At 37.2% G+C, this 27,911-nt stretch overlaps 1 protein-coding gene across 1 annotated transcript; it reads right to left on the bottom strand.

The window, feature by feature from the left end:
• Nucleotides 1-312: 312 nt before the first annotated feature.
• On the bottom strand, nt 313-26,640 carry Catsup (zinc transporter catecholamines up). The gene is made up of 3 exons (XM_090370524.1): nt 25,553-26,640; nt 4,900-5,105; nt 313-635 (listed from the first exon to the last, which is right to left on the bottom strand). The coding sequence occupies exons 1-3, from the start codon at nt 26,514-26,516 to the stop codon at nt 384-386; spliced, it is 1,422 nt and encodes a 473-aa protein (XP_090226650.1). The 5' UTR covers nt 26,517-26,640; the 3' UTR covers nt 313-383.
• Between the last annotated feature and the right edge of the window lie 1,271 nt (nt 26,641-27,911).

Below are 27,911 nucleotides of genomic sequence, written 5' to 3'. Positions count from 1 at the left end.
TTTCACATGGTAAAAAAGTGCTTAAGTTGAATTTAATAATCTTACTGGCCAGTATTTATTGCAATCCCAAATAAAATTTGATAAATAAAAATCCCTATTAAGATAGCAAAACTCGTGCACCTTTATATGAATACATCATTTTTAACTATTATAATATCTAATGCAGCTTTACCCTAATTAAATTATTCATTTTTAACATTGGGAAATGTTAAAAAAGAGTAATTTAATATCAAAATGTAGGTGCTCTTCATGCCACTTTAATTTTTAGTAACAAATAGAGGTACAACTTTTTAAGATGCTTGACGACCGTAGCAAAAAATAAATTTAAAAAAATAACACTATTGTGTTCCAGAGAATTTCATTGATAAAATTTAGCCTTCAAATTATTCATACTGAGCTATCAATACCATCATGAAAACACCAATAATAAGAGCAATGATTTCTTTCACAGATTGCCAAAATTTGGTATCTTCTAGAAGTTCAGGAATTACTGACACAGTTGCTATATAAATGAATCCACCAGCTGTAAAAGGCAGCACCCAAGAGGTAGCAGCATCTCCAATTCCTTCAGCCAACAGACTACATATAGTCCCACTCAATGCTCCTACAGCTGTGAGTAGTTGCAAAAATATGGCCTACGTAGAAATCAAAATGATAAGAAACATTCAATTATATTAGGTTGTTATTATCTAGCTTTCTAATTATTTTAAATAATTTCATTGTAGTTCTCATAATAAACCTTAGATATTTTACAATAATGGCTTCGTTTTCAGCAGAAATTTTTACCATTACTAAATTATTCAGAGTGCTACTTTTAAATTTTATCAAACGTAGTAGTAGTAGTGGCATGTGATGCAAGAAAGCAAGTGTATGAGCTTATGCAGCATCAGCCAAAAAAAAAAAACACACCATTCCCTCCAAATGCCTGTCCAGTTCCCCATTAAATTTATTCAACCTATTAACTTCCACAACGACAGATGGAAGTTTGTTCCAGCAATTAACCACCCACTGGTTAAAGGAAAATTTCCGCACATCTATTCTACATCTGTCCTTTCTTAATTTGAATTTATGCCCCTTAGTTCGTAATCTGAACAAGTGGAAGGAACCCATCAGAATTCAGCGTGCTCAACCCATTCAAGGCCTTATACACCTCAATCAGATCACCATGCAGGTGCCTAGTCTCCAGCCACTGCAATTTGCAAGCCTCTCTTGGTAAGAGGATCCCTTCATTCACCTCACCAATCTTGTTGCCCTTCTCTGTACACGCTCAAGTAAATCTACATCCTTCCTAAAATGAAGCCTCCAGACCTGTACGCAGTACTCAAGGCGTGGCCTGACCATTGCCTTATACAGAGGGATAATCACCTCCTTTTCTCTGCTAGCAAAATTCCTATATATCATTGACAAAACCCCATGACCTGCCCTGGCAGCCTGTCTGCATTGCTCAGAAAACTTCATATCTGCCTGAACAATTACTCCCAGGTCTTTTTCATTTTCTACCACCTTAAGTGTAGTACCACACAGTTGGTACATTTCTCTGGGGTTACTTCTACCCATATGCAATACTTTGCATTTGTCAAGGTTAAACTTCAGTTGCCACTTCTTAGCCCATCTGCCCAAATTATCTAGATCCTGTTGCAGTAGCACACTGCCATTACTGTCATTAACAATCCTGCCAACCTTTGTATCATCTGCAAACTTCAACATTAAGCCTGATATACCTTCATCAATATCATTGATAAATATACAAAACAACAGTGGACCCAACACCGAACCCTGTGGGACTCCACTAATAACATTAGCCCATGAAGAGCAGCACCCATTGATTACCACCCTCTGTCTTCTCCCACTTAACCATCCTTTTATCCATTGTAGCAACTTACCCTTAATACCATTCTGCTCCAATTTGTACAATAGTCTTTCATGCGCAACAGTGTCAAAAGCTTTCCTGAAATCCAAATATATGATATCAAAATTAATTTTTTGCATCCAGTTCTTTTGTAACCACATCATAATATCCTATTAAATTTGTCAGACAAGACTTTCCCTTAACAAACCCATGCTGTGTCTGAATTATTGCTGCAGTGCATCTTTAACCAGTGACTCCATTATTTTACCCGGAACAGAAGTTAAACGAACTGGTCTGTAATTACTCGTGTCACCCTTCGATCCCCTTTGTGAATTGGGGATATTTGCACATTTCCAGTCCGTGAGAACCTCCCCCGAGTCCAAGGATGCTCTCATAATTATGGCTAAGGGTTTGCTTAGTTGCTGAGATTTTCTTTACAATACTAGAATGATATGGTGGCAGTATTCATATACAATAAGTCAAAAAGAACAGTATTATGATTTTGCATATAAAAATAATATGAAAGCCTTATAGCTGGCAATCCACTAATGAAAAAAAAAAAAAGCATATTTTTGCCGTTGTTTCAGTAAACTTGATGTTTCAAATCAACCAAACAGTTCAATACCCAAGCCTTAATATTCAAAATAAATCCAAATAATTATCCAGGCTATTGAAGGCTGATTATTTACCAGAATATGGACTTTCTTGCACTTCCCAGGTGGCCATTCCAGTGCCAACTGACACCACTAGGAAGCCAGGGAATCTGAATAAAAGATCAAAGGAGAATTGGAAAGAAAGTTATATAGCCATAACCATTTCAAAACTCCAGCTAGAAACCCAAAGGCTTAATGTAATTAGAGGTTTATAAACAAGTTTACTCGCATTACAAATATACTCTTTTTCTTCTTTCTTTCTTTTCTCTTTTTTTTTTGTCTGGTGCAGCATAAACCTTAGACTTCCTTGCACCATATTGCCATTACTAATATTAATACATATACACAAAAATCCAGATGCATTTCTATTGAAACATTTAGCACTTTGTTTTTAATTTTTAAAGAAAGTTGAGAGATATTTGTTGGCAGACTGGATAGTTCATAGTACTGAAAAGAGAACAAGGGGACTAGGAATGAGGAACCACAGGCAGGTCATAGGTTACTGTATAACAAGTGGTCAACAAAGTGTTAATTAAAAGTTTCTCTTCCTTTTCTCTGGCTGAACTGAAAAAGGTGCAAGGTATTCCAGTGACAGTGTACTTCTGTGATCACAAGTGGTTGTAAACTTGTTGAGATTACAAATTGCATCAGCCACTGGAGGAAGCTATTCTACCGATATTCATGCCAAGAATGGTCTGTTCTGGGTTGGAGGTGGTTGATCTTAGTATCAGTGAGGATGATAATGTTGCAGAAAGAAAGTGCCCTAGATCAATGGGTCCATGTTGGTGGAAAATGTGGCACTAGGTGAAGTGCCAGGGCTGGCTTTCATTGCAGGTGTCAGGGTACTTGCCTGACCTGTAGAAGTTGGGTTCCCTGTCTTTGGCCAGGGTACACATGTATGTGTAAAAAATGAAACAATAATTGGTTATTTACCTATGTAGTTTAATCATTAAAAGATATACAACATGGCTCAGAATAAAATAGCCTGAAATTCTTTTTTTATTTAGTTTGATATTATTATTATAGTATTTTCCATATTATTAGTAGTAGTGGCAAATGATGCAAGAGAGCAGCAAGCAACAAGAAAAAAAAAAAAAAACTTCCCACATCACCTGTCCATCCTCCAATAATTTATCTAGTTCTTCCTTAAATTTATTCAAACTACCCCCCCCCCCATCTCAAGAAAAATAAATGGCAGTTTATTTCAACAATCAACCACTTGCTGGCTGAAAGCACTCTTCCACATATCTATCCTGCAACCATTCCTCAATTTGAATTTATGACCCCTCCCTCAACATGTGTAGTCTGAGCAAGAGGAAGAATATCAAGAAGAATATCAAAAAAGGGTACTTCAAGAAACAAGTTCACCATTTGGTGTACTTGTTTCCTGAAGTTTTGGGTCACACATAAACATCATCGTCCACCCCAGCAAAGAACAACTGCGATGGCAACCGCACTGAACTTTGCCCAACTGCCAAATCTTATAATGGAAAGACGCCTCACCCTAACTGTCAAAATGACCACTGGAATAATCTCGGAGCCAAACATATGGGAACTGTGCAGCTGGAGGATCCCTCAACCCGGACTGAGATCAGCTCCAACCCTTATACCCAACCATAACAGACTAGCCCTTAGCGACCGCTTTCTCCCCAAGCAGATGCTTATCACAGTCCAAGCAATCAAAGGCAACCTCTACAAATTTGTCAAGGACCGCAAATACCGGAGGGAGATCCTTGATGACGTAAACTCAACCAGGAAAACTTCACAGTAATGTTGCAGTATAAAAAATTTAAAGTCTGTATAATATTGTATATAATGTCAAAAAAAACTGTATAACATTTTTATGAATACTGTGAATAATTTAACTGAAACCTATTATATTGTTGGCCCTGGGGGATGAACCCGAACTTCGATGTGGGCCCCGTCCTCAAGGCCTCTGTACACCAGCCAATGTGAAGGCCCCTGGCATTCCTGCCGTGAAGGGTAAATTGTATACATCCTTTGTACAATAAAGATTATATATATAATGTTTTCCTTTTGTTTTATCAAAAGGAACTGTTCTCAGAATATTAAACAAAATGTCATACAAAAACAAATAATGATATAAGAAAATGATTGATATCATCTAAATTTCAAATAGAGGAAGGATGCTGCCAATTTGCATTTTGATAAAAACATTTATATTCATTATCATTTACACATTCATTATCACAATTTGCTTGGAGAAGGGAAAGAAAAAAAAAAAACTGTCTCCTGAAAGAAATATTTAATACTGAACAAAAATCTCAGAGTCCTATCTTTTCTATTACAAAGTAAAATACACCTGAGAAAATTATTCTTAACACAAAGTTATTACTAACACTAAATTGTTAATCACAATAACTGAAGATTACATACTTTATATTTGCTACAGCCTGACTGAATAAGGATTGCAAAGTCTCCTATTTCATGTGGAACTTCATGAAGAAGAATTGTTGCAGTTGTTATAATACCAATACTCCTGCCTGCCAAATAAGAAGCACCTATAGCCAATCCATCAGTAAAATTATGAGTAAAATCTGCAGCTAAATTGAGGTATCCTGCTACTTTGATGTCAGCATTTCCTAGAGGGAGGGAGAGAAATCAATAGAATTCTACAGTAAATATTTTATATTTTCAGTAACAAGCAATATTTATTGTTTTGTAAATGAAGATCACTAACTAAAATCAAAAATACATATTCAGTTAATAAATAATATACAACTGGGCTTTTTTTTATTTTATATTATAGATCAATAATTTTTGGAATATAATAAACATCACTTGAAGTGTCCTCCCACACACATTTTTGCCTTTCAGGAAGTGAAAGCACTAGAAAAATTTCGCTTTAAGTTTTAAACTACCTTGTAACATCAGAAATAAGCGAGTCAAATTTTTCACCATGCAGGTTAAATTTTAACTGACCAAACAAAAAAATAGGATGTGGCATCCTATGTCAATCTATACCTAGCCAATATGTATGGCATTGCATTACTTTGATACAAAGTTACTAAATATCCCTCTACAAAGGAACATAGCTTCTTCTACTCATTTTCTGTCAGAAAGCTAAGGGCATGAGTAAGATATGCTTGATATGGTAGAAGGAAATTTACAACAATCATCAATTCAAAAATCAGAGGTAAAGTAAGATGATAATGTTTGTTTCCTTTATCTTTTAGATGATGCAATACAACCATTAATATGTAACAGAGCTGGAAATGTGAATTGACAAAAACTGCAGCAAATGGCACTAACAAGAGGCAAGAAAAATGTACTATTTGAAGAGAAGTTTTCTACTCTTGGACTTTTCACAATCTAGTTTGGATTCATAAACATGTCTTGATGAAAGCCAATTATAACCACCATGCAAGGAAGAGGCTTATGCAGCAAAGGCAAAAAAAAAAAAAAAAAGATTTCACTGCCCATTCCTTCCAATAATTTAACCAAACCTTTAAATTTGTTCAAACTATTCACCTCCACAAAACTAGGTAGAAGTTTATTCTAACAATTGATTACTCTTTGGCAGAATGTAAATTTCTGCACATTTATTTTACAGTCATCCTTTTCCAATTTATGTCCCCTTGTGTGTACATGCTTTATCTGAGAAAAACTAAACATGCTGCTACCACCATCATTTAGTTACTTAGCCCTTTTAAAACATTACATACTTCAATTAGGTTATCCCCTGCAGTTGCCTAGTTTCAGAGACTGCAATTTACAGAAACCTATCTTTCTTGGTAAGAATATATCCTTTTGTATCCCCAACTAATACCCCCAACTAATCTTGTTGCACATCTTTCTAGCCTTTCCAACAGACTGGGTCCTTCCTAAAACAAGGTTTCCAAAATGTATGCAATATTCCAAATGTGGCCTAACATTGCCTTATACAGTGGGATAATCACCTCTATCTGCATATGATTGACAGAACCCCATAAACTGTTCTAGCAGCTTGTTGCACTGCTAAAAAACATCTCATGCCAGACTGTACAATCACTCTGGATCTTTTTACACACTACTTTGAGTTTGATGCCACCCAAATGGTGTGTTATTCTGGGATCAACTGTTACTCAAATGCAGTTGATTCCATAATAACAACAATACCTTGCATTTATCACTGTTAAATCTCAATTGCCATTTTATAGCCCATCTGCTTAATTTATCCAGATCCTCTTGAAGTAGCATACCCTAATTACCATCATCAACGACTATACCCATCTTTGTGTCATTCACATACTTAGATATCAAACTCTAACTACCTACATTGATGTCATTAATAAACAAGAACAATAAGGGGGCCCCAGCACAGACCACTGTGAAACTCCACTCATGCTAATACACAAAAATGCCACACAACTCCAATTTATACAACACTCATATGTGGTACAGTATCAACAGCCTTACTAAAAACTAAGTAGATTATGTTAAAATTATTCTTTGCATTCAGTTTCTTCGTGAAACCTTGAAGGAGATCATGAAGCATGATCTCCACTCCCATCAAAGTGATCTGCATTACTTCTTTAATGGCCAGGGGAAACTAATTCTGTTATTTTCCTCTGGTACAGAAGTTAAACTGACAGGTATATAGTTATCCACTTCACCCTTTGAATCACCCTTGTGAATAGGGAATCATTTGTACATCTCCAATCAACAGTTACTTCCCCTGAATCTAAGAATGCTTTAAACGTGCAATTTTAAAATGATTAATAGTCTAGCCATTGTCAAGGCTCTTGATGAAGAAATTAAGATTTGGTGAACAGGAAACTTTGGCTTTATGATGTTTAAGGAATTTAATCATTTTGATTCATTCTTTCAATAAATATGTATTATTCTAATTAGGAAGAAAATCAGTGCACATCTCATAATAAAATTCACTGTGTTAAATTTCTCTGTTTTTATCATTGAGTATAATTAAACTTTGGTACAAAACCTACATAAAAAGGCTTCAAAAAATGGTCATACATTTTTAAGTATGAGCAACTTCGCTGGGACACTGTACGCAACATGAGCCGCTTGACCTCCTGTGGAGTGCTTGCTCTCAGTTAGCTCTTAAAATACTGCCCAGAATTGTCTTGTAAAGGAATAAAACCTACAGTTTGGAAAAGGGCAAAACTTCATCATCTGGAAACCAGTTGTCACCTAATAAAGTTCATAAATTAAGTCATCCTACCAGCAGAATAAAGGATGCCGAAGAGTCGTATTGAATTGCACAGATTACAAGATGAAAGCCCTGTTTCTCCTGCAGGATACTTCTGTTTCCCAACCCTTAACCATTCCTCCCATCAAAGCCTTAGAACGATGGGAGTCAAAAGTAAACATCCTCGTCAATGTTTCTTCTGTTATTTTAAACAGAAGAAAATAACAGAATCCACATGTAGTCGCCTCCGTGCTTCCAGATTCCGCAATTCTATGGACTACCGAAAGTTCACAAAGAAGGTATACCGTTAAGACCCATTGTCTCCTGTTGTGGCTTACCGAGTTATGAGTTGGCAAAGTTCGTCTCAGGGCTCCTTTCTCCCCTAGTAGGAAAGACCACCAACACAGTCTCCAACAGTAGTGAATTTATAGAACAGATCCATCTCAGAAGATCAAATCATGGCATCATTTGATATAGTGTTGCTTTTCACCTCCATCCCAGTGGAACTTGCCATCACATGTGCAAAGGAACTCTTGCATAATGACCAGACCCTTGGCAGCAGGACCGAATTAATGCCAGACGATATCTCCACCACCCGTGCTTAACAGGTGGTGCAATTATGTTCAACGACTCCATTTACCAACAGGTGCACGGCACAGCTATGGGTTCCCCAGTTAGTTCAGTCACGGCAAATATCACGATGGAAGAATTAGAGGGTCGTGCATTTACAAATGTTCCAGATCCCATCACCTTTTGGTGTCGCTACGTGGATGATGTGTTTGTGGTTATCCCCAGAGATTCAGGCGACCGGCTCTTAGGCCACCTCAATTCTCTGTTGCCTTATATAAAATTCACCATCAAACTAGAATCGGACAATACCCTACCACACTTAGGCACCCTTGTCAACGCGAGGGCACGCACTTGAAGACAACTGTCTACCGTAAACCAATGTGTGTTGGCCAATTTATCAACTTTCAGTCAGCACATGTGTGCTGACCGAAAGTTGATCTTCTTGGCACTGCACGGACATTGTTAACCCATGCCTGGACCCACTAGTTCTGTAGATGAGAGGCACACTGAGATTGCTAAAGTCAAGGCGGATCTTTCAAGGTGTGGCTATCCCACCTCAACAGGTGGGACAGCTTGTTCAACGACTCCACTTACCAATAGGTGCATGTGTCTGTAGGTCACACCTTGACAGGTGTGACCTACAGACACATGACCACATACAACCAACAGGAACATCCAAGGTAATAACTAAACTGCAAGTGCCTTTATCCCATACTACCCAAACCTATCACAAGTTTATAGGGTCCTAAATCACATGGGATAAAGTACGTACAGCTCTCAGGCAGAAAATTGCAATCCCTCATCTCAAGAGTGAAAACCAGTTCCCACCTTACTACAAAGTGGTCTAGTCTGCTGCATCTCTTGCCATGACTGCACTAGCTGCTACATCGGGGAAATTGAGGGATGGCTCGGCAAACATCTTTCGGAACACAAAAGAGCCATTCGCTTAACAAACATAGAACACTCTGCCATTGCCAAACACTTCTGGTCAATTCGCCACGACATTGACCCGCACCACGATGTCATGATTGTAGATAGGTCTCGCCACTACCGGCGACGTGCCTGGTTGGTGTCTTTGAACATCACATGCTCTAATACCTCAGTCAACAGAAGCAGTGGATGTTGTGTCCACCCTATTATTGAAGCAACCATTTTGATGAATGGCAAACAGCAACGTTCACATACGTCACAGCCACAGGCTTCAACATGAAACAATTAACCACGCAGTTTCATATACATGACTGGCAGTACATGCCCTTATGTTCGACACTCTTAACTGTCAGTTTGACCGATGAAGGTTACCATAATAACCAAAAGCTTTTATACTGTATGTATTTAATATATGTTTTACAATTAGTATTAAACCTGTCATTATCTACTCTGACTTCCGTTTCGCTCTGTGTCACACAATAATAATGAATCCAGAACACCTCTTTAATAATAAAATCTTCCCATTTAAAATGGTGATGCACGGAACAGAGGAGGAGGATGAATCTATAAAAATACTGGTACAGTATCCTGTAGCAGTATTTTTATAGGAGCCTGTGCATCGGGCAACTGCCAGTACAAGCTCTCCAGGGGCAGATCTTTTGTGCTTGGTGGGTGCCTAAGTTGCCAATGAGAAAGTCAGAAAGGATGACCGGGGAACCAAATTTTCAATAAGTTCACTCGAATTATTGCTGTGTTAGAGTATAGCAGAGTGAATGTTAGTGATAATGCAAACAGGAAAGAAAGTGATTTAATCAGGATATATGCATATGGGGGAGCACAAAGGTTACTGTTCTGAATCCTCGGCAACTAATACATATAGTTTTATTTAAAATTGTTAATGTTGTATATTAACAATTTAATTTAATAACAAATAATTTAATGTATTAACAAGTTAATACATGATTCTGGTAAGTAAATGAGCAATCTGTGTGAGGCAATTAGTAATTGTAAAGCCTCGGCATCTAGACCAGCCAGTCTATGTGACTAGGAAATGGAAGTCAGCTGGAGTTGTGAACATTTAAAATCACCAAGGAAAATTACCTCACTGTTAGGAAAGCTGAAACGGAGAAAGTCAAGTTTCAAAGAAAGGAAGTCAAAGGGTTCCAAGTGATCAGAGGAGCTGAGAGAATGATAGAGGCAACAGATGAATTTTACAGAATGTAACAGAAAGATTAGGTCAGAGAACATCAAAAAGAGGAGATTGCAAAGTGGACATATGCACAAGTACCACCTCTGAAGTGAAAGGAATCATACAAAGAATAATTAGGACAACTGAGATGCAAAGTGGTTAAATCAACTGATAATTGGGATTCTGTTGGAAAAAGTAAGTGAGGCTTGGAGGCTGTAAGTGGAAATCGACATCAATAAGATTGGAAATGAGACCACATTTGTGATATATACACAAAATATTTTTTCCCAAAATTCTATTTCTAAAATCTGGGTGCATCTTATCCAGAATATGGTATGTTTAGACGTGTTTACAAGTGCATCATCATGCATAGTAAAATACTGGTATTCCTCTAATATGTCAATACTGGCTACTCAAAAAAGAAATTTTTTACTTAATTTACCATAGAATTAAAATTATATATTTAAATGGACATTTAAGATGCGATCAGATAACAAAAGGGGACAGTAATTAATTTTTGTGATTTAAACCGTAAATTAAAAGCTTGGCAATATCCTCTTAATCTAGACGAGTGGTTCTCAAGTGCGGCCAGCAAGACATTTCTGTGCAGCCACCAGACAATTTTCATAAATATCAAATTTTTTTTTAATTTCAATATTTAAAAAAAAATTTTATTTTTTTTAATGTTGAATATATATATTTTTGAATGTAGAACAATTTACATTCTACAAAACTCAAAAATACGTTTCTCAGCTGACTTCAGGATAGAATCTTAAATTATTATTATTAGCCATGTGGTACAAGGAAGCCTGAAGCTTTTATATATATATATATATATATATATATATATATATATATATATATATATATATATATATATATATTATTATTTTATCTTTCTATTGTGGTTTATTGTGTTTATTTTCTTAATTACGGGTGTTTTCTACTCATAGGTATTATGGTTAATACATTACTGGTCTTTAAGCTAGCCTAAACTCGGTTATCTTAAATGCCCAGGGCCTATTCATTTATTATTTTTCAACTTGTTACGTATTGCTAAAGAAATTGTCATATTAATTATAGATGAAAAACTGTAGCAATACTACTTTATGACAAAATGATAAAATATTAAACATTTTTATACATTTATTGTATTACATCTTTATACATATTTGTATTACATCACATGGTCGTCAATCCCCTACTTCATCGGGTCTTTGAGCGGATTGACGGTCCATTCGATGTAATGCATTACTTACTTACCCGTTTCTGTTTGTATCTATCACAGCTTTGCTATTTTGTCCGATACTGAATTCTAAGTTTCTTTTAAATTCCCATTTTTGTCCCTTTCCCATTGCTATTAGTTAAATAGGTATTATTTATTATGAACCGAATTAATATCCCATAATTTCTACAGCAACTGTGATAGAATACACAAAGCCCAACGGGTGAGTTTTTTAAAAAATTACAATAACTTTACTTACTTGATGTGTATAAGTGGAGGTCGTAGTGTCGAATCAGGAAAGTTTCCCATCCTACTTGATGTGTTTCGGTGGAGGTCGTCGAGTCGAAAAAGGAATGTTTCGCACCCTTAACTTGTTTTATAGATGGCTATTTTTATGGCTTTGTCGCTTTAGCGTTTCCCTGTGTTCCGATGGTGTTTTGGCGGAAGTCCCCGAACTTCAGGCCAAGGTCTATTATGGTGGTTTTGTGGCAGGTTAAATTAATTTATTTAGTTGTGTATTTACAATATTTTTACATTTATTTTATGTCTCACCTCGGACAGTGCCGGTACCCCGCTTTTCCAAGGCGTAACAGCACTTGTTTGTCCAGAGGCAAAACTATATACATATATACAGCCTCTTACTATGGGAGAGGGGGGGGGGTTAATTTTGGTAATAGGTTGTAGTGCAGTCAGGCGACGAGCCTCGCCTGAGTGCAATAAACCTAGTAAATAAGGGGATACTCTTCTGAGTAATTACTATTATATTTTTAGTTGGCTTTTGATAAAAGTATATGGGTCTACATTGGGATGGTGTTTTCTAATATTTGCGTATATGGCAGTTCTTACGTGATATCTACTGTATTGTTTGGGAATTTTGTTTCTATCCAGCTACACAATATACGCAAATATTAGAAAACACCATCCCAATGTAGACCCATATACTTTTATCAAAAGCCAACTAAAAATATAATAGTAATTACTCAGAAGAGTATCCCCTTATTTACTAGGTTTATTGCACTCAGGCGAGGCTCGTCGCCTGACTGCACTACAACCTATTACCAAAATTAAACCCCCCCCCCTCTCCCATAGTAAGAGGCTGTATATATGTATATAGTTTTGCCTCTGGACAAACAAGTGCTGTTACGCCTTGGAAAAGCGGGGTACCGGCACTGTCCAAGGTGAGACATAAAATAAATGTAAAAATATTGTAAATACACAACTAAATAAATTCATTTAACCTGCCACAAAACCACCATAATAGACCTTGGCCTGAAGTTCGGGGACTTCCGCCAAAACACCATCGGAACACAGGGAAACGCTAAAGCGACAAAGCCATAAAAATAGCCATCTATAAAACAAGTTAAGGGTGCGAAACATTCCTTTTTCGACTCGACGACCTCCACCGAAACACATCAAGTAGGATGGGAAACTTTCCTGATTCGACACTACGACCTCCACTTATACACATCAAGTAAGTAAAGTTATTGTAATTTTTTAAAAAACTCACCCGTTGGGCTTTGTGTATTCTATCACAGTTGCTGTAGAAATTATGGGATATTAATTCGGTTCATAATAAATAATACCTATTTAACTAATAGCAATGGGAAAGGGACAAAAATGGGAATTTAAAAGAAACTTAGAATTCAGTATCGGACAAAATAGCAAAGCTGTGATAGATACAAACAGAAACGGGTAAGTAAGTAATGCATTACATCGAATGGACCGTCAATCCGCTCAAAGACCCGATGAAGTAGGGGATTGACGACCATGTGATGTAATACAAATATGTATAAAGATGTAATACAATAAATGTATAAAAATGTTTAATATTTTATCATTTTGTCATAAAGTAGTATTGCTACAGTTTTTCATCTATAATTAATATGACAATTTCTTTAGCAATACGTAACAAGTTGAAAAATAATAAATGAATAGGCCCTGGGCATTTAAGATAACCGAGTTTAGGCTAGCTTAAAGACCAGTAATGTATTAACCATAATACCTATGAGTAGAAAACACCCGTAATTAAGAAAATAAACACAATAAACCACAATAGAAAGATAAAATAATAATATGTACTCTGTTCGTACCCGGGCATTGCTAAAACAGCTACCGGGACAACAGAAAAATCTAGAAATAATTTAAAGAAAAACCACTATAAAAGTATATTAAAAGTAAAATACAACATAAATTATCATATTACTAAAGAATAATATATATATATATATATATATATATATATATATATATATAGAGAGAGAGAGAGAGAGAGAGAGAGAGAGAGAGAGAGAGAGAGAGAGAGAGAGACAGATATATTCAGCTCAGGACCCAGGGTGTGCCAAGCCCACACTCAACAGATGTGAGCTATATAACTTATTATTAGTCAGTTTTTACAATCACTTTAGGAATTTTATTATTATTCCTATGTTATACAGCAGACTCTTGATTAACTGGGATCGGATTAATCGGGAAGCGGATTAACCGTGACACTTCAAGACTCCAAATTTAAAAAAAAAAAAAAAAAAACCAACCAGAAATAAAAAAAAAAAATTCCAAGTAATAACTAGAACATGTATAAACAGATATTTTGCAAGTCGTGTGCAAAATAATCAAGCGGCATTATAAGTCGTCATTGGGAGATAAGTGTATCTATTATCTTGCAATCCACGCTGTCTTCACACCCACAACTCAAAAAAAAAAAAAAAAAAGAGACCAAACGTTTAGTTTGTTTTAGTGCATCGTGTCAATTGTTGTGTTCCGTTGCAGCGTAAAAGGACAAATTGTTTCGTTATTTATGTCAGGAATGTCGGAATTTTTTTTTTTTGTTTAGAAATCACGAAAATGATGGGTATCATTGTTACTAGTAAAATAAATGTATTAATAAAAAAGGAGTTGTGTGGCCACCAGCTAAATTTTGTGGCCATTTTTGCAGCCCGAACACGTGCCGCCACCAGCCAACATCCATTTACTGTCCAACTCCAAACTCACAGAACCAACTTTTCATCTTCGTTGTTTATTCATTCAACTGCCTTCCTAATTCATTTCACAAATATACGTGGTCTCAATTCTAATCTCAACAATGTCCATTTCCACTTGCAGTCTGCCAAACCCAATGTACTTTTTCTGACAGAATCTCAGTTATCGGTTGATTCAACTACTGCTCACCTCAGATGCCCAAATTATTTGCTGTATCCCTGTCAGAGACTTGGCAATTTGGAATCTCCTCTCTTTGATCTTCTATGGCTTAAAATCTCTCTACCTCATTGTGTCAAATTCATCTGTTGTCTCTACCGTTCTCCCAACTCCACTAATCACTTGGAGCTCTTTGACTTCCTCTCTTTGCAACTTGACTTTCTCCAGTCAAACTTTCCTAACAGTGAGGTAATTTTCCTTGGTGATTTTAATGTTCACAACTCCAGAAGGCTTCCGTTTTCTAGTCACACCAACCCAGCAGGTCGAGATGCTGAGGCTTTTGCAATTACTAATGACCTAGCACAGATTGTTCATTTACCTACAAGAATACCAGACAATCCTAATCATACAGCCAATACGCTCGATCTTTTTCTCACACAAACAACCCTTCTAAATACCCGGTCGAAGTGAGAGGTCCTTTAGATCACAACTTGGTGATTGTCTCTTCTCCAATGGAACCTTTATCTCATGGCTATTCCCAACCTCATGTTGTTTGGCATTACAAGAATGCAAAATGGGATTTCTTTTCTTCTTTTCCTTGGTCGGATTGCTGTTTCAAAACTTCTGATGTCAATGTTTGCTCAGATCGTGTCAGTGAAATTATTCTTGCAGGAATGGAATCCTTTATCCCACACTCCACTTTAAAATCTCGTCCTTTATCTAAACCTTGGTTTTCCAATAAATGCTAAGGCTGTTCAAGAGAAGAATGTTGCATATCATAATTGGCTTGTTTCTAATTCTCCAGTTTCATTTTCTGCGTACACCAAAAAGCTCGCAACAATTGTAAAGCAGTTATTAATTGATCAAAACTAGAGTTTGAACAGGCTAAGAGTAGAAAACTTGCTTCTTAGCCTAATGGTAGCCAAGCATTCTGGTCTCTTGCCAAAGCTATTGGCCGCAACTTTTGCCTATCTCTGCTCCCACCTCTGTCCAAACCAGATGGTTCTGTTGTCACTTCAGCCAAGGATAAAGCTGACCTGCTTGCATCACATTTTTCTTCCAACTCATGTATTAATGATCTTGGTAAAAATTCCCACCATTCCCAACACGCTCCATTCAATGCCCCCTGTGGCTTTCCATCAAAAGGATGTCAGAAGGATTTTGATGAATCTTGATGCTAAGAAAGCTCCAGGTCCCGATGGTATTTCTCCACTTGTTCTCAAAACCTTTGCTCCTGAACTTACTCCTATTCTTTGCCGCCTTTTTTCACTTTCTTATTCCAAAGGTGTTTTTCCTTCTGCTTGGAAATTAGCTCATATCCAGCCAGTTCCTAAAAAGAGTGACAAATCCTTCCCATCCAATTATCGTCCCATTGCAATTACTACTCTTTCTAAAATAATGGAGATCAATTAACCACCAACTCAAACTACCTAGAAACCTTCTGTCTGATCAACGATCGCCAGTATCGATTCCGTCAGTGTCGATCCACTGGTGATATTCTGGCTTATGTTACCCATTTATGGACTAATTCAATGGAAAGGTTCGGTGAAACACAAGTAGTTGCTCTTGACATCTCAAAGGCTTTCAATCGTGTTTGGCATAAAGGTCTTCTAAACAAGCTTCCATCTTTTGGTTTGCCAACTGTTTTTAGTAATTGGTTATCCAGTTTTCTCTCTGATCGCTCACTGAGGGTGATGGTAGATGGCTCTCTGTCTTCTAACTTCTCCACTAATGCCAGTGTCCCCCAAGGTTCAGTTCTTTCCCCCATTCTTTTCCTCTTGTATATTAATGACCTTCCATTGACTGGAAATCCTATCCAGTTTTGCCGATGATAGCACATTGCATTCCACTTTCCATTTTGAGAAACCTTGCCCTGCTCAATCAGCTTCAGCTTCTCGAAAATATGCTACCAATTCCTTAAATGCCGATCTTCAGGTAATTCTTAGTTGATTTCAACCCTTCTAAAACTCCGTCTTGTCTTATATCTCGCAAAAAAGGATTCTTCTGCTCCTATGCTTATCTTTAGTGACACTCCAATTTCTAGGCAAAATGATATATCTCTTTTGGGGATTACCCTGACTTCTAATCTCTTTTGGCACAAGCACATTACAAATATTGCTTCCTCTGCATCTAAAAAACTTGGTCTTCTCTTTCGCTCTCGGCATTACTTTTCTTCCAAACAGCTGCTCACTCTGTATAAATCGCAAATCCGCCCTGCCATGGAATATTGTTCCCACAACTGGGGTGGTGCCCCCAAAACCTCTCTCAGGCTTCTCGATTCCATTCAGAAGAGGGCAATTAGGTTAATTAATGATTCAACTTTAATAAAGTCTCTCCACTCGCTGTCTCAGACGTATAGCCACCAGAAAAAAAAAAAAAAAAAAAAAAACTCTTGAGAACCACTGGTTTAGACTAAAGTATTTTTAGTGACAAAAACATTTACAAAAATTTTCAATTTTCATTAAAAAAAATTGCAGAACTGAAATTAATAAGCATTGCAATCTACTGCTGGTAACATTAGTACACTAAAAGCACAGTTAAAAAACCAAATACAGTACTTTTTTTTTTTTTTTTTTTGGAATATGAAAGTTAAACTCTGGGCCTGTCAGGGGAAGGGATATCACTTGTGTTATTAAAGGGTGTGGTAAAACTGCTGGGTTAATATAATTAAATAGGCCTGACGTAGCCAAGTGGTCAGGAGCACGAGTGCAGTAGCACACACTCTGAGTGGACCAGGGTACAAGCCCATGACTACTAAATACAATTAATATTTGTATTGATTGATTTATTGTAAACTCCATTGACCTGGTGGTCGTGCGGAGTATAAACAAGAACATTTTTTTTTAACCTGGCAGTTAATATAATAATAAACATAATTAATGTAATTAACCCCCAGCTATATATTATTTCAATGAAAAGCAAAATACTTTCGAATTTTACCGTGTACAAATCAGAACAACAACATGATAATAATCAGTACATGATAACAACATAGAAACTACCGTATTTCCTCATGTATAATACACACCCTTTTTCGAAAAATTTGGGGTCTAAAAACTGGGTGCGTCTTATACAGTGGTTTTAGATTTTTTTACTTGCATTTCCCGCTTTTTCGCGCTCATTGTGTCACACTTGTTACTAGTATATTAGGTTACGTTTTGCCACGTTCTGCCCAGAAAAGATTTTCGTACAGTGCTGAATTCAAGTTAAAAGTGATCCAGTTTGCAAAAGTGAATGCAAATCGTGCTACTGAATGTAAGTTTGGTCCTCCTCCAACTGAGAAAACAATCCGAGACTGGCTACGGGAAGAAGAAACCCTACTGAAAACGCCAAGGCAGAAGGCCATGAGAGACAAGTCAGCAAAATGGCCTAATTCAGAGAGGGAATTGAAGATATGGATTGAAGAGCAAAGGCAATTGGAATTCCTGTGTCCACAAAGATGCTTCAACATGAGGCAAGAAGAATTGCTGATGAAAAAGAAGTTACTGATTTTAGAGGACACAATTGGTGCTTCAGGTTCATGAAACAGAATGGACTAAGCATGCATACATGCACCAGACTTGCCCAAAAGATGCCTGAAAGCTATGAGCAGAAGGTCCTTGAATTTCATCGTTTTGTCATTCAATGTCAGAAGACATATCAGTTTGAGTTGGGACAGATTGCAAATATGGACAGTCCCCCCTTCAATTTGATGTCCCAAGTAACAGAACTGTTGATAAGAAGGGGGTGAAAACTGTAACTGTGAAGACAAGTGGACATGAAGAGGCATTATACAGTTGTTCTAGCTTGTTGTGCCAATGGAACCAAGCTGCCTCCTATGCTGATTTTCAAATGCAAAACAATCCCAAAAGAAGACATTCCTCGAGGAGTGATTGTCCACATTCATGACAAGGGATGGATGGATCAGGATGGGATGAAAATCTGGTTTAAGAAAGTTTGGAGCAGGAGACCAGGTGGGCTCTGACACAAACCTGCCCTATTGGTGCTTGGTCAGTTCAGGGCACACATAACAAAAAACAAAGATTGCTGCAGAGCAAGAAACAAAACTTGCTGTCATACCTGGAGGCTTGACATCCCAGCTCCAACCACTTGATGTCAGCATTAACAAACACTTCAAAGCTGCCATGAGAGACAAATGGAACCAATGGATGAAGTCTTCTGGGGACAATTTGACACCAGCAGGAAGAGCGAAGAAACCAACTATAGGAGAAGTTTGTATCTGGGTGAAAAGATCCTGGGATAATATCAAGACTGAGATCGTTGTCAAGTCATTTAAGAAGTGTGGCATTTCAAATGCCATAGATGGAACTGAGGACGAGGCAATATATGAAGACAGTGATTCATCATCAGACACAGATGAGGAAAAGCTAATGGATGGGAGTTTTGACAGTGATGAGGAGTTGTATGAATTTTATGATGAATAAAACTTGAGTTCAATAACTTTATGTAATACATTTTTTTTTTCAAATTTCGGGCCCCAAAATTAAGGTGCATCTTATACATGGGGAAATACGGTAATTTTATTAAAATACATGGGACAGTCAAGTATTTATGCAGGGGCCCACATCTGGTGAGTATGGGCTTGGTACACTCAGGGTCCTGAGCTGGATATCATCATTCTTCTCTTTCTTGATGGTGCTCGCGCGCGCTCTCTCTCTCAGAAAGTTGTTTTCGTCTGGTACAGCATAAGCCCAGGCTTCCTTGTACCATGTGGCTAATAATAATTTCTCAGTTAGGGATTTGAGATTGGCCAGGAATTTCATCCTTTTCTGTAGGTAAGTTCTTTCAGGCCTATTGAACAGAACTCTTCATTTTGAGCAGAAAACCAAGCATCAACATCGTCATTAATTATCTCTTCATCAGTCTGAAACCTGTGTCTTTGTAATAGTTCCTTCATTTTTGAAGAAGCGATTACAAGGACACAAGGTTCAATGACCTCTCAATTTCAGATGAAGAAAAATTCTGAAATTGAGAGGATAAGAGAATAAACCACTGCAGATTTTCAGAGCCACACCTGATTGTAAAGTCCACTATGAGGACAGCAAACTGAGCAGGAGCAATGTAGCTAGGAAGCAGACACCTCTGGATAGCTTCCCATGTCTCTTCAACCTGATAGCATCAACTTTTCTAGGAGATTCCTGCAATACTCCCTAGTGATGCATTGCCTTTTAGGAGGTAATCTGTAAGAATGATATCTTTAGTATCATTTTTACAGATACCTTTAATTCTTACAATGATACCTTTAGCATCATTCTTACTGATTACAAGTCTTTTTGCAGATTTCAAGTCTCAGAAGATTGACAACATGATACCATTGGCAGACAACTGAACCTCGGCTTTCCTGGGGGGGGGGTCTAATGACTGTGGTGCTTTTGAGGTGGTGTCAACAATCCCAGAACTCATTGGGCTGCTACCTCATCGTGCAGGAACTTGTGCATTATGGTGAAAACAGACCAATGGCTAATGTTTGCTTAATTTGTTATAAAGTTTATAGTCACACATCTGGCCTCAAGGACTAGCCACAATAACCACAATGGCAGGGTCATTGACTGACACACTGCACCACCTAACACACATGAACTTTCCAATTTTTCAGTTTCATATGATGGGCAATCCTCCTCACATACATCTACTGGATTTATTTTGCTTCTTTACCTTGAAAATGAAGAAATTTTATAATGGATCAGACCTCTACCTTTTTCCAGGATGCTACCTCTTGTGTATTCATAGCTTGAGTTCACTAACTGATGGATGTAGAAGAAAAATAAACATTAACTTATGAAACTTAGTATTATATAATAATATCATATCCATAACTAAAATATTTATAGGTGATAATACTTATTGACCATCCCTCATATTTATAGAGATCTAATACCTGCTTTATACAATTACAGCACATTATCTTGTGAAATTTGCTTTACTTTTTTTAAAAGACGTAGTTTGCTATCATATTTATATGATATATGCAATAGTACTCTCCAGTAAGTGATGGAGGAGGAGAGTAGAACCATAAAGCAACTGAAGCTAAAAATAGGCAAAATAAATATAGCAAAGTATAGGGTAGTAAAAAAAGTGCTCTCTGCACAGTAGGTAATCTAATAACTTGGAATGCGAAAAAAATATATATAGGTGTGAAAAAGGAAGTATTAGTATCAGTAATGGTAAAGGATGTAAGAAAGGAAGCTTACAGAGTATCAGCCAAAAAAAAAAAAATGCTTATGTCACACATAGGCTGGAAAATCCATATCTTCCAAGCATTTGTTTAGTTCTTCCTCGAATTTATTCAAACTACCTAGTTCTAAAACAGAAATTTGTTCCAGCAATCAATCACCCACTGGCTGAAAGCAAACTTCCACACATCTATCCTGAAATCATCCTTCCTCAATTTGAATTTATGCCCCCTCAATGTGTGCAGTCTGAGAAAGAATGCCAGCAACAGTGAGCTTGCTCAATCCATTCAAGGTCTTAAACACCTCAAGCAGATCTCACAGGTGCCTAGTCTCGAGGCACTGCAATTTGCAGAACTAAAAGTAAATATAGAGTAAATTTTGATTCTGATAAACCATGTTCATGACACCCTTAGTAAGGTCCTGGAAGCAGAGGTGTAGCTAGGTTTGGGCACCCTTGAAAAATTCATGGCTACGTGCCTTTTTTCGATAATTGGTAAAATTATAATTAATAATACAGTCGGACCTCTGTTTAATGAACTTCTTTCTAGCAAATTTTTTCTATTTAGCGAATTTTTTTTTTTTCCAATTCCCCTTGATTATTACATTTAATAATAGTCTCCGTAAAACAAAGAAAATTTTCCATATAACGAATATACGAGACTTAACTGGGTAGCGTTGTCGCACTGCTGGCCTTCAAGCAATTTAGGTAATGGTGCTGCAACTTGGTGGTACCCATATCCAACTATAGGTTCAACACCCCAGGAAGTCAAGCTGGTCAACTACTTTCTAAGTATCCATAGCCAGTGGACAGATCAAGGGATATTCCACATTTGGACAGTAGGCTCTGGTTTGTTGGGGTTTGTTTTATTTAAATTATAAATCAAAATATTCACGATAACCTGTTTTTAAGCACAAAACACTATACACACATTTATAACTTCTAACTTTTTCAGTATCATAGAACGTACACAATGTGTGAATTTAAATTCAAATTATTATATTAAGGTCACCGGTAATTTCTTACATAAATCTGTATTTGTGTCTGTAAATTGCGTGTTCTCTGGCTGATTTGCCTGTTTTTCTGGACAAAAAACATCCAGTTCTGGGGGAAAAATCTGGCTCTCTACTCCTTTCACTCAGCCACGGAGTGAAAAAAGCCCATTAAAGTTCCTCACGTCATCGACAGGATTTGAACCTGGGCCCTTTCCACCAGGTGTGAGGGGAACAGTGAAGATACCACTGTGCTACACATGTGCAGACAATGCATGAATTGTGAACTGCTATGCATGCACTGATGAAGCGGTCGCCTGAATGGTCCCTTTAAAGCTACGTTCTGGACTTCAAATGCTGCTATACAGTACGTACTCAGATTTATGGACATACAGACTTGAATCCCTCTCTGTAAACTTGGCGAAAATTAATTTTCACCCTGCCCTCTGCTCTCATCCTGATGTGGCATCATCTAGGGGCACCATTCCGTCAGCTAGCCTCGGATATTGAAATAGCTTGGCACAGAACTGATATGTCCTGTCACTAGCGCCCTTGGCACCTGCCCCAATGCCAAGGTGTTTCTACACTACTGCCTGGAAGTAGAAAGTTTGGTTAAGTAAAAAGGTATGGCCAAGTTACACACGTAAGGTGGTGTACAGGGACCTTTAAAAGAAATTTTTAAATAAAAAAATAATAAATACCAAAATATTTTTTAAAAAAGTGAAGTGGGTTAAAAATCAGTGAAATCACCAGGTTATCACATCATCCCCATATTTCAGAAAAGTGTTTCAATTATCTATACACTCTTGACAAATGTAACAGTAACTGAAACCAACTATCTGAAAAATGGGAGATATGGTAACCTGAAGGTCATGTTATGTGCATATTTTAGTGATTACCTCTTAAGTCTGATATTGCATAAAGTAAATTTAGAATTATAATGGTTTACTTTTTTGATCAGTGTATATACAGGGTGTCTCAAAAATATTGGTACAAACGTTTAGGGGAGGTAGGTAACATCTAAAGGAATGTGAATCGCATAGGAACCCATAACCGGAAACGTCACGGGAAAGTAGTAGCAGAGGCACAAGCAGAAATGACACAAGACAATAATTAGTGGCCAACATTTATTTGACATAATATTAACAATGGAGTACGAGATGGATGCATTTCATGATGTTACAACAGATGCTCGAAGGTTCCACCATGAGACACGATGCATGCGTGACGCCGACGCAGCATGCATGCATTGGCGGACACGGTCGAACACACCTGGAGTTTCTTTGACAGTAGCAGCAGCGCAAACGAGTCTCGCCACAAGAGATCCATTTCTGTCTCCACAGGCGATTCATACACGATACATTTGAGGGCCCCCCCACAGAAAGAAACCAAAGTTCAATAAATCAGGTGAGCATGGGGGCCAAGCAACGGGTCCGCACACAGCCAATCCATTGACACCCAAAACGCCTGTTCAAATGGTCACAAACACACCTTCCATAATGGGCAGGCGCCCTGTCATGTTGAAACCAAATGTTGTCTCACATTTGCTGGAACATTGTCAAGTAACCCTGGTAGAACTTGTTCAAGAAAGATCCGATATTTAGCGGAGTTCATGCGGGATGGTAACAAGTATGGGCCAACTAAGCAGTCACCGACCATACCTGCCCACACATTTATTGTGAAGCGATGTTGTGCCGCATGGGGGTGCACACCGTGTGGGTTGTCGTGAGTCCACACATGAGCATTGTGCTGATTGAATAAGCCTCATCCATGAACAAAACATAGGCTGGAAAATTCAAGTCTTGAACACTTTCTTGGAGAAACCACTGCACAAAAGCCACACGTGCAGGATGATCTTGGGGGAGCAGTAACTGAATCCTTTGGAGATGAAAGAGGTGTAAGGAATCGTCGTGCCAGGCATGCTGTACACTGCAATGAGACACTCCTAAGGCAGAGGCAACGGAACGTGTGCTGGTAGTAGGATTATTCTGGACGGCATTAAACACACTTTCTTCCATGGCGGGAGTTTGCGTCGAACATGGTCTGCCCGCACTACTCCTTTTACCTCTAAATGACCCATAATTGCACAAATTTTGATGCATACGCGCAAACAAATGGTGGTCTGGTACATGTCTGTCTGGGAAGCGTTCTCCATAAATTCATTGAGCGGCTCGTCCATTGCCCTCTGCCAATCCATACACCAGGTGCATGTCTGCCAGCTCACAGTTCGTATATCGATGCATGCTCTTCATGCGCCGACTACTGCTTGAATAAGTAAACCAGAAATTTTCCCTCTCGCAAACTGATGAACAGCGCCGTCTACTGATTTACAGTGACGTTTCCGGTTATGGATTCCTATGCGATTAACATTTCTTTAGATGTTACCTACCTCCCCTAAACGTTTGTACCAATATTTTTGAGACACCCTGTATGTATATATATATATATTATTTTTTTTTTTTATCTTGGCATTTTTTTTAAGAGTTACCACCACATGTATAATATTACCATACCTTTTACTGAACAACCCTCTTTCTTCTCCTAGGGCCTTACTAAAGTGATGGGTGCTACAAACCCAGTTTATAAGGAAAAGGCTGACTATATCTGAATTTCCTTTTTCATACCTATCTTTCAGCTTTAATCTTATTTTTCCACTTTTGAAGCTATTAATTTACTTGAGCACAAAGAGTACTATTTATTATACTTTACTATATTTATTTTGCCTATTTTGAGTAGCCATTACAGCCCTCCCCCACACAGAATTGTAAAATGTCATATGCTGATGGTATCCTTCCTCCTGCTCAGACTGCACATACGAGGCATAAATTCAAATTGAGGAAAGATCATTGTAGGGTAGATGAGCAGCATAACAGTTGGAACAAACTCCCATCTGGTGCTGTAGAGGTAGATAGTCTGAATAAATTCTTAGAACTAGACAAACGGTTAGAGGGGATGAGCAAGTGATATGTGAAGTGTTTGGTTTCATGCTGTATAGGCTTGCTTTCTTGCATCATTTGGCCCCTACTAATATACCCTACTAATATGTCCATTTCAAGTACCATTTTATCTTTTGCCTTTGCTCTTTTTTTCTTATGCAATATCCAGGATAAGCAGAGAATATTCCTTAATTCCCTCACTTTTTATGATTTGTCATTATTTTATTATTCTCAACTTTTCAGCATAACTTAATTTTGCATTTTGCCAAAAAAAAAAAAAAAAATTACCAAAATATATTGTAATGGATGGAAGTTTTGTTTTTCTGTTTAGATGGAGCAGTTAACCATTTTCATTCATTTGTTAATTTCAGGTGTGACATAATGCTGTAAATGATGGCTAATACAAATTTAAAATTCTGGTAACTTATTATGTTAAATATGTTAAAATTCTGGTAACAAAATTTAAAACAATAGTAATTTTTTTTTGTCCAACCCTGTATATAGTATAAGAAATAAATTTGTAAATTGCAGAAATTATCTTGTCCTTTTATATATTTAGCAGCTAGCAGAAAGTATGCTACAACCTTGCTACTTGAAATAGAACAAATTTAGTATCCATTAGTTCCCTCAAAGTTCACTACTTAAAAATATCACCAAAAGTTATTTTTTTTAAAGTATTACTTGTGGTAACTCAAATGCTGTTGGCAGTTAAGTGCAATGGGCAAAAGCCTTCAATTTAATAATTTAATTTACCTTTATTTCCATGCATATCCTTCTTTAAATCTTCTTCTTCTTCTTCTTCCCCTTCAACACAATGTTCATTGTGAAATTTTTCTTCACATTTTATTTCTGATTCTCCATTTCCTTCATCCCCTTTCTCCATACTTGTATTTGAATCATTTGGTGCTTTTAAATGTTCTAACACATCACTATCAGTACTTTTTTCAGTACATATTTCTGAACTCATGTGGCTATGACAATGTCCTCCCTTGACAATTCTGACAAATTTTTCAACCATTAGAAATGTCACAATTCCTGCCAAAACCCAAAGCCCCACACTCAAATCATGGTTGTGAATATCTGCATTGTTCATGTCAGGCGAACCATGTGAGTGGGAATGGGTATGTGCATGGCTATGAAAATGATCATGCGGAATGCTTTTCGGGTGGCTCAATAATGCATGAGGAATGAGATGTAGAAAAGCATCACCAAGCAAACCACCAGAGGCAAAACTAAGCAGCACCTTAAGCAGAGACTCATGTTCATTTCTATTATCCAATGGAATAAAAAATAATATCACAAATGGTGCAGCACTAATTAGGAGAGTAGAACCAATTGCTTCTAACCAGAGTCTTAATATGTCCCTAGAGTTGACTTTATCTGGATCTTTAGAATCACTTTTTTCATTTGCTTCTCTACTATACATATAAGCTGGATTCGACCGTCGGTTTTCTGAATGGTCTATCGTATCACTAGAATCTTCAGATAAATACGCTTCGTCGTTTTGTCCAATATTACCAGTTGACTGGCTAACAGATTTTTCATTTGCTTCTTTTAAATACTTAGCTCCTGGTGATTCGGAAGCATGGTGAGAGTGCTTACAACCACTGCCATGCTCATGACATAACGAAGGCTGTGAAAAATAACTTATTATTCCAACACTACAAATCAAAACAAGAGTTTGGAGAAATTTCTGAGGTTTGTGTAACATAAACATCACGAAATTCGCAGATCAAATCTGCTAAACTGAATTTACAGAATCAACACACAACGAATATATATTTATATAGTACCGAGAGCCATAAAAATCATTAATTCATTTTAAGAAGGGGATGGGGGGGAAAAAAAACTTCTTTTCACACAGCCAACATACGACAAACTTACTACACATTAAAACTCCCAGCACAATTTTTAAATAGTGACAAACTCCGCTGTCGCCACGTTGATATATATAAGCGCCATCTACAATTTTGAACTAAACTCTGTCAAAATCGGATTGGATAATACATGTACTGTTCTGTACATTAAAACCACAAAATTATCCATGTACAGTATTTGATCAAAAGCATGGGCTTTCCGATATTCTCGAAAGAAAAATTTTCTCGATTGGCACAGTTTTGTATGATATTTTGGATATGAATAATAATAATAATAATAACTCTACAGCAACTGTAGGTCTAACTGCAAGTAATGTAGTTACCTTATTGGTTGCTGTAGGGGTTTTAGGCACATCAGCAAATTATGCCACATTGCGCCGTACATAATATGTCTGTAAATTGTGTGTATTCTGTGGTCGATTTGCTGTTTGTTGAACGAAAAACCCGCGTTTCCTGGAGAAAAATCCATACCCACTTGCCTGAAACCCAAGACCAACTAACTCAGCCACGTTGTGAAAAATACCTACAAAAATTCGCGACATTGAGGGGATTTTTAAGTCATTTTCACCCAGTGTGAGGATGAAGGACGGTGAATGTACCAATTATCCTACTCACGAGGCGGTTAGTTTTATTTTAAGTCATATTTTTGAAAAATGAAGAACGCTATTTTGCTTGAAGCATAAGAAACGAATTTATTTATTTTTAATCGCCTCGTAAGTTTAACAGCCGGTTCTAAATCTGTTTATTATCCGATAGGAGGAATCTGAAATTAATTTTTTTCGTCCATGTGTTTTGTGAACAAGAAAAGTTAATTAATACTAACGAACCTAAGGGGACATAAATTCAAATTAAGAAAGGACAGATGTAGAATAGATGTGCGGAAATTTGCCTTTAGCCAGCGGGTGGTTAATTGCTGGAACAAACTTCCATCTGTCGTTGTGGAAGTTGATAGGTTGAATAAATTTAAGGAGGAACTGTACAGGCATTTGGAGGGAATGGTGTGATTTTTTTTTCTTTTTCTTTTTTTTTTTGGCTGATGCTGCATAAGCTCATACACTTGCTTTCTTGCATCACATGCCACTACTACTACTCTTCTTCCATATCGTGATACAATATCAATTGCGCTGGCTTGGGCGTCATTTGGCTGTTTGTGCGGTGTTACTTTTTTTTTTTTTTTTTTTTTTTAATTATTATTATTATTATTTAGAATGGCATCAAGCGTACCGCAGATTAAA

Source organism: Mastigoproctus giganteus, chromosome 3, assembly GCF_048544385.1.
Source record: "Mastigoproctus giganteus isolate SK-2022 chromosome 3, ASM4854438v1, whole genome shotgun sequence".
In the NCBI taxonomy this organism is placed as follows: Eukaryota; Metazoa; Arthropoda; class Arachnida; order Uropygi; family Thelyphonidae; genus Mastigoproctus; species Mastigoproctus giganteus.
Note: the sequence above shows the minus strand (reverse complement) of the source record. Positions and strands in the feature narration are given on the sequence as shown.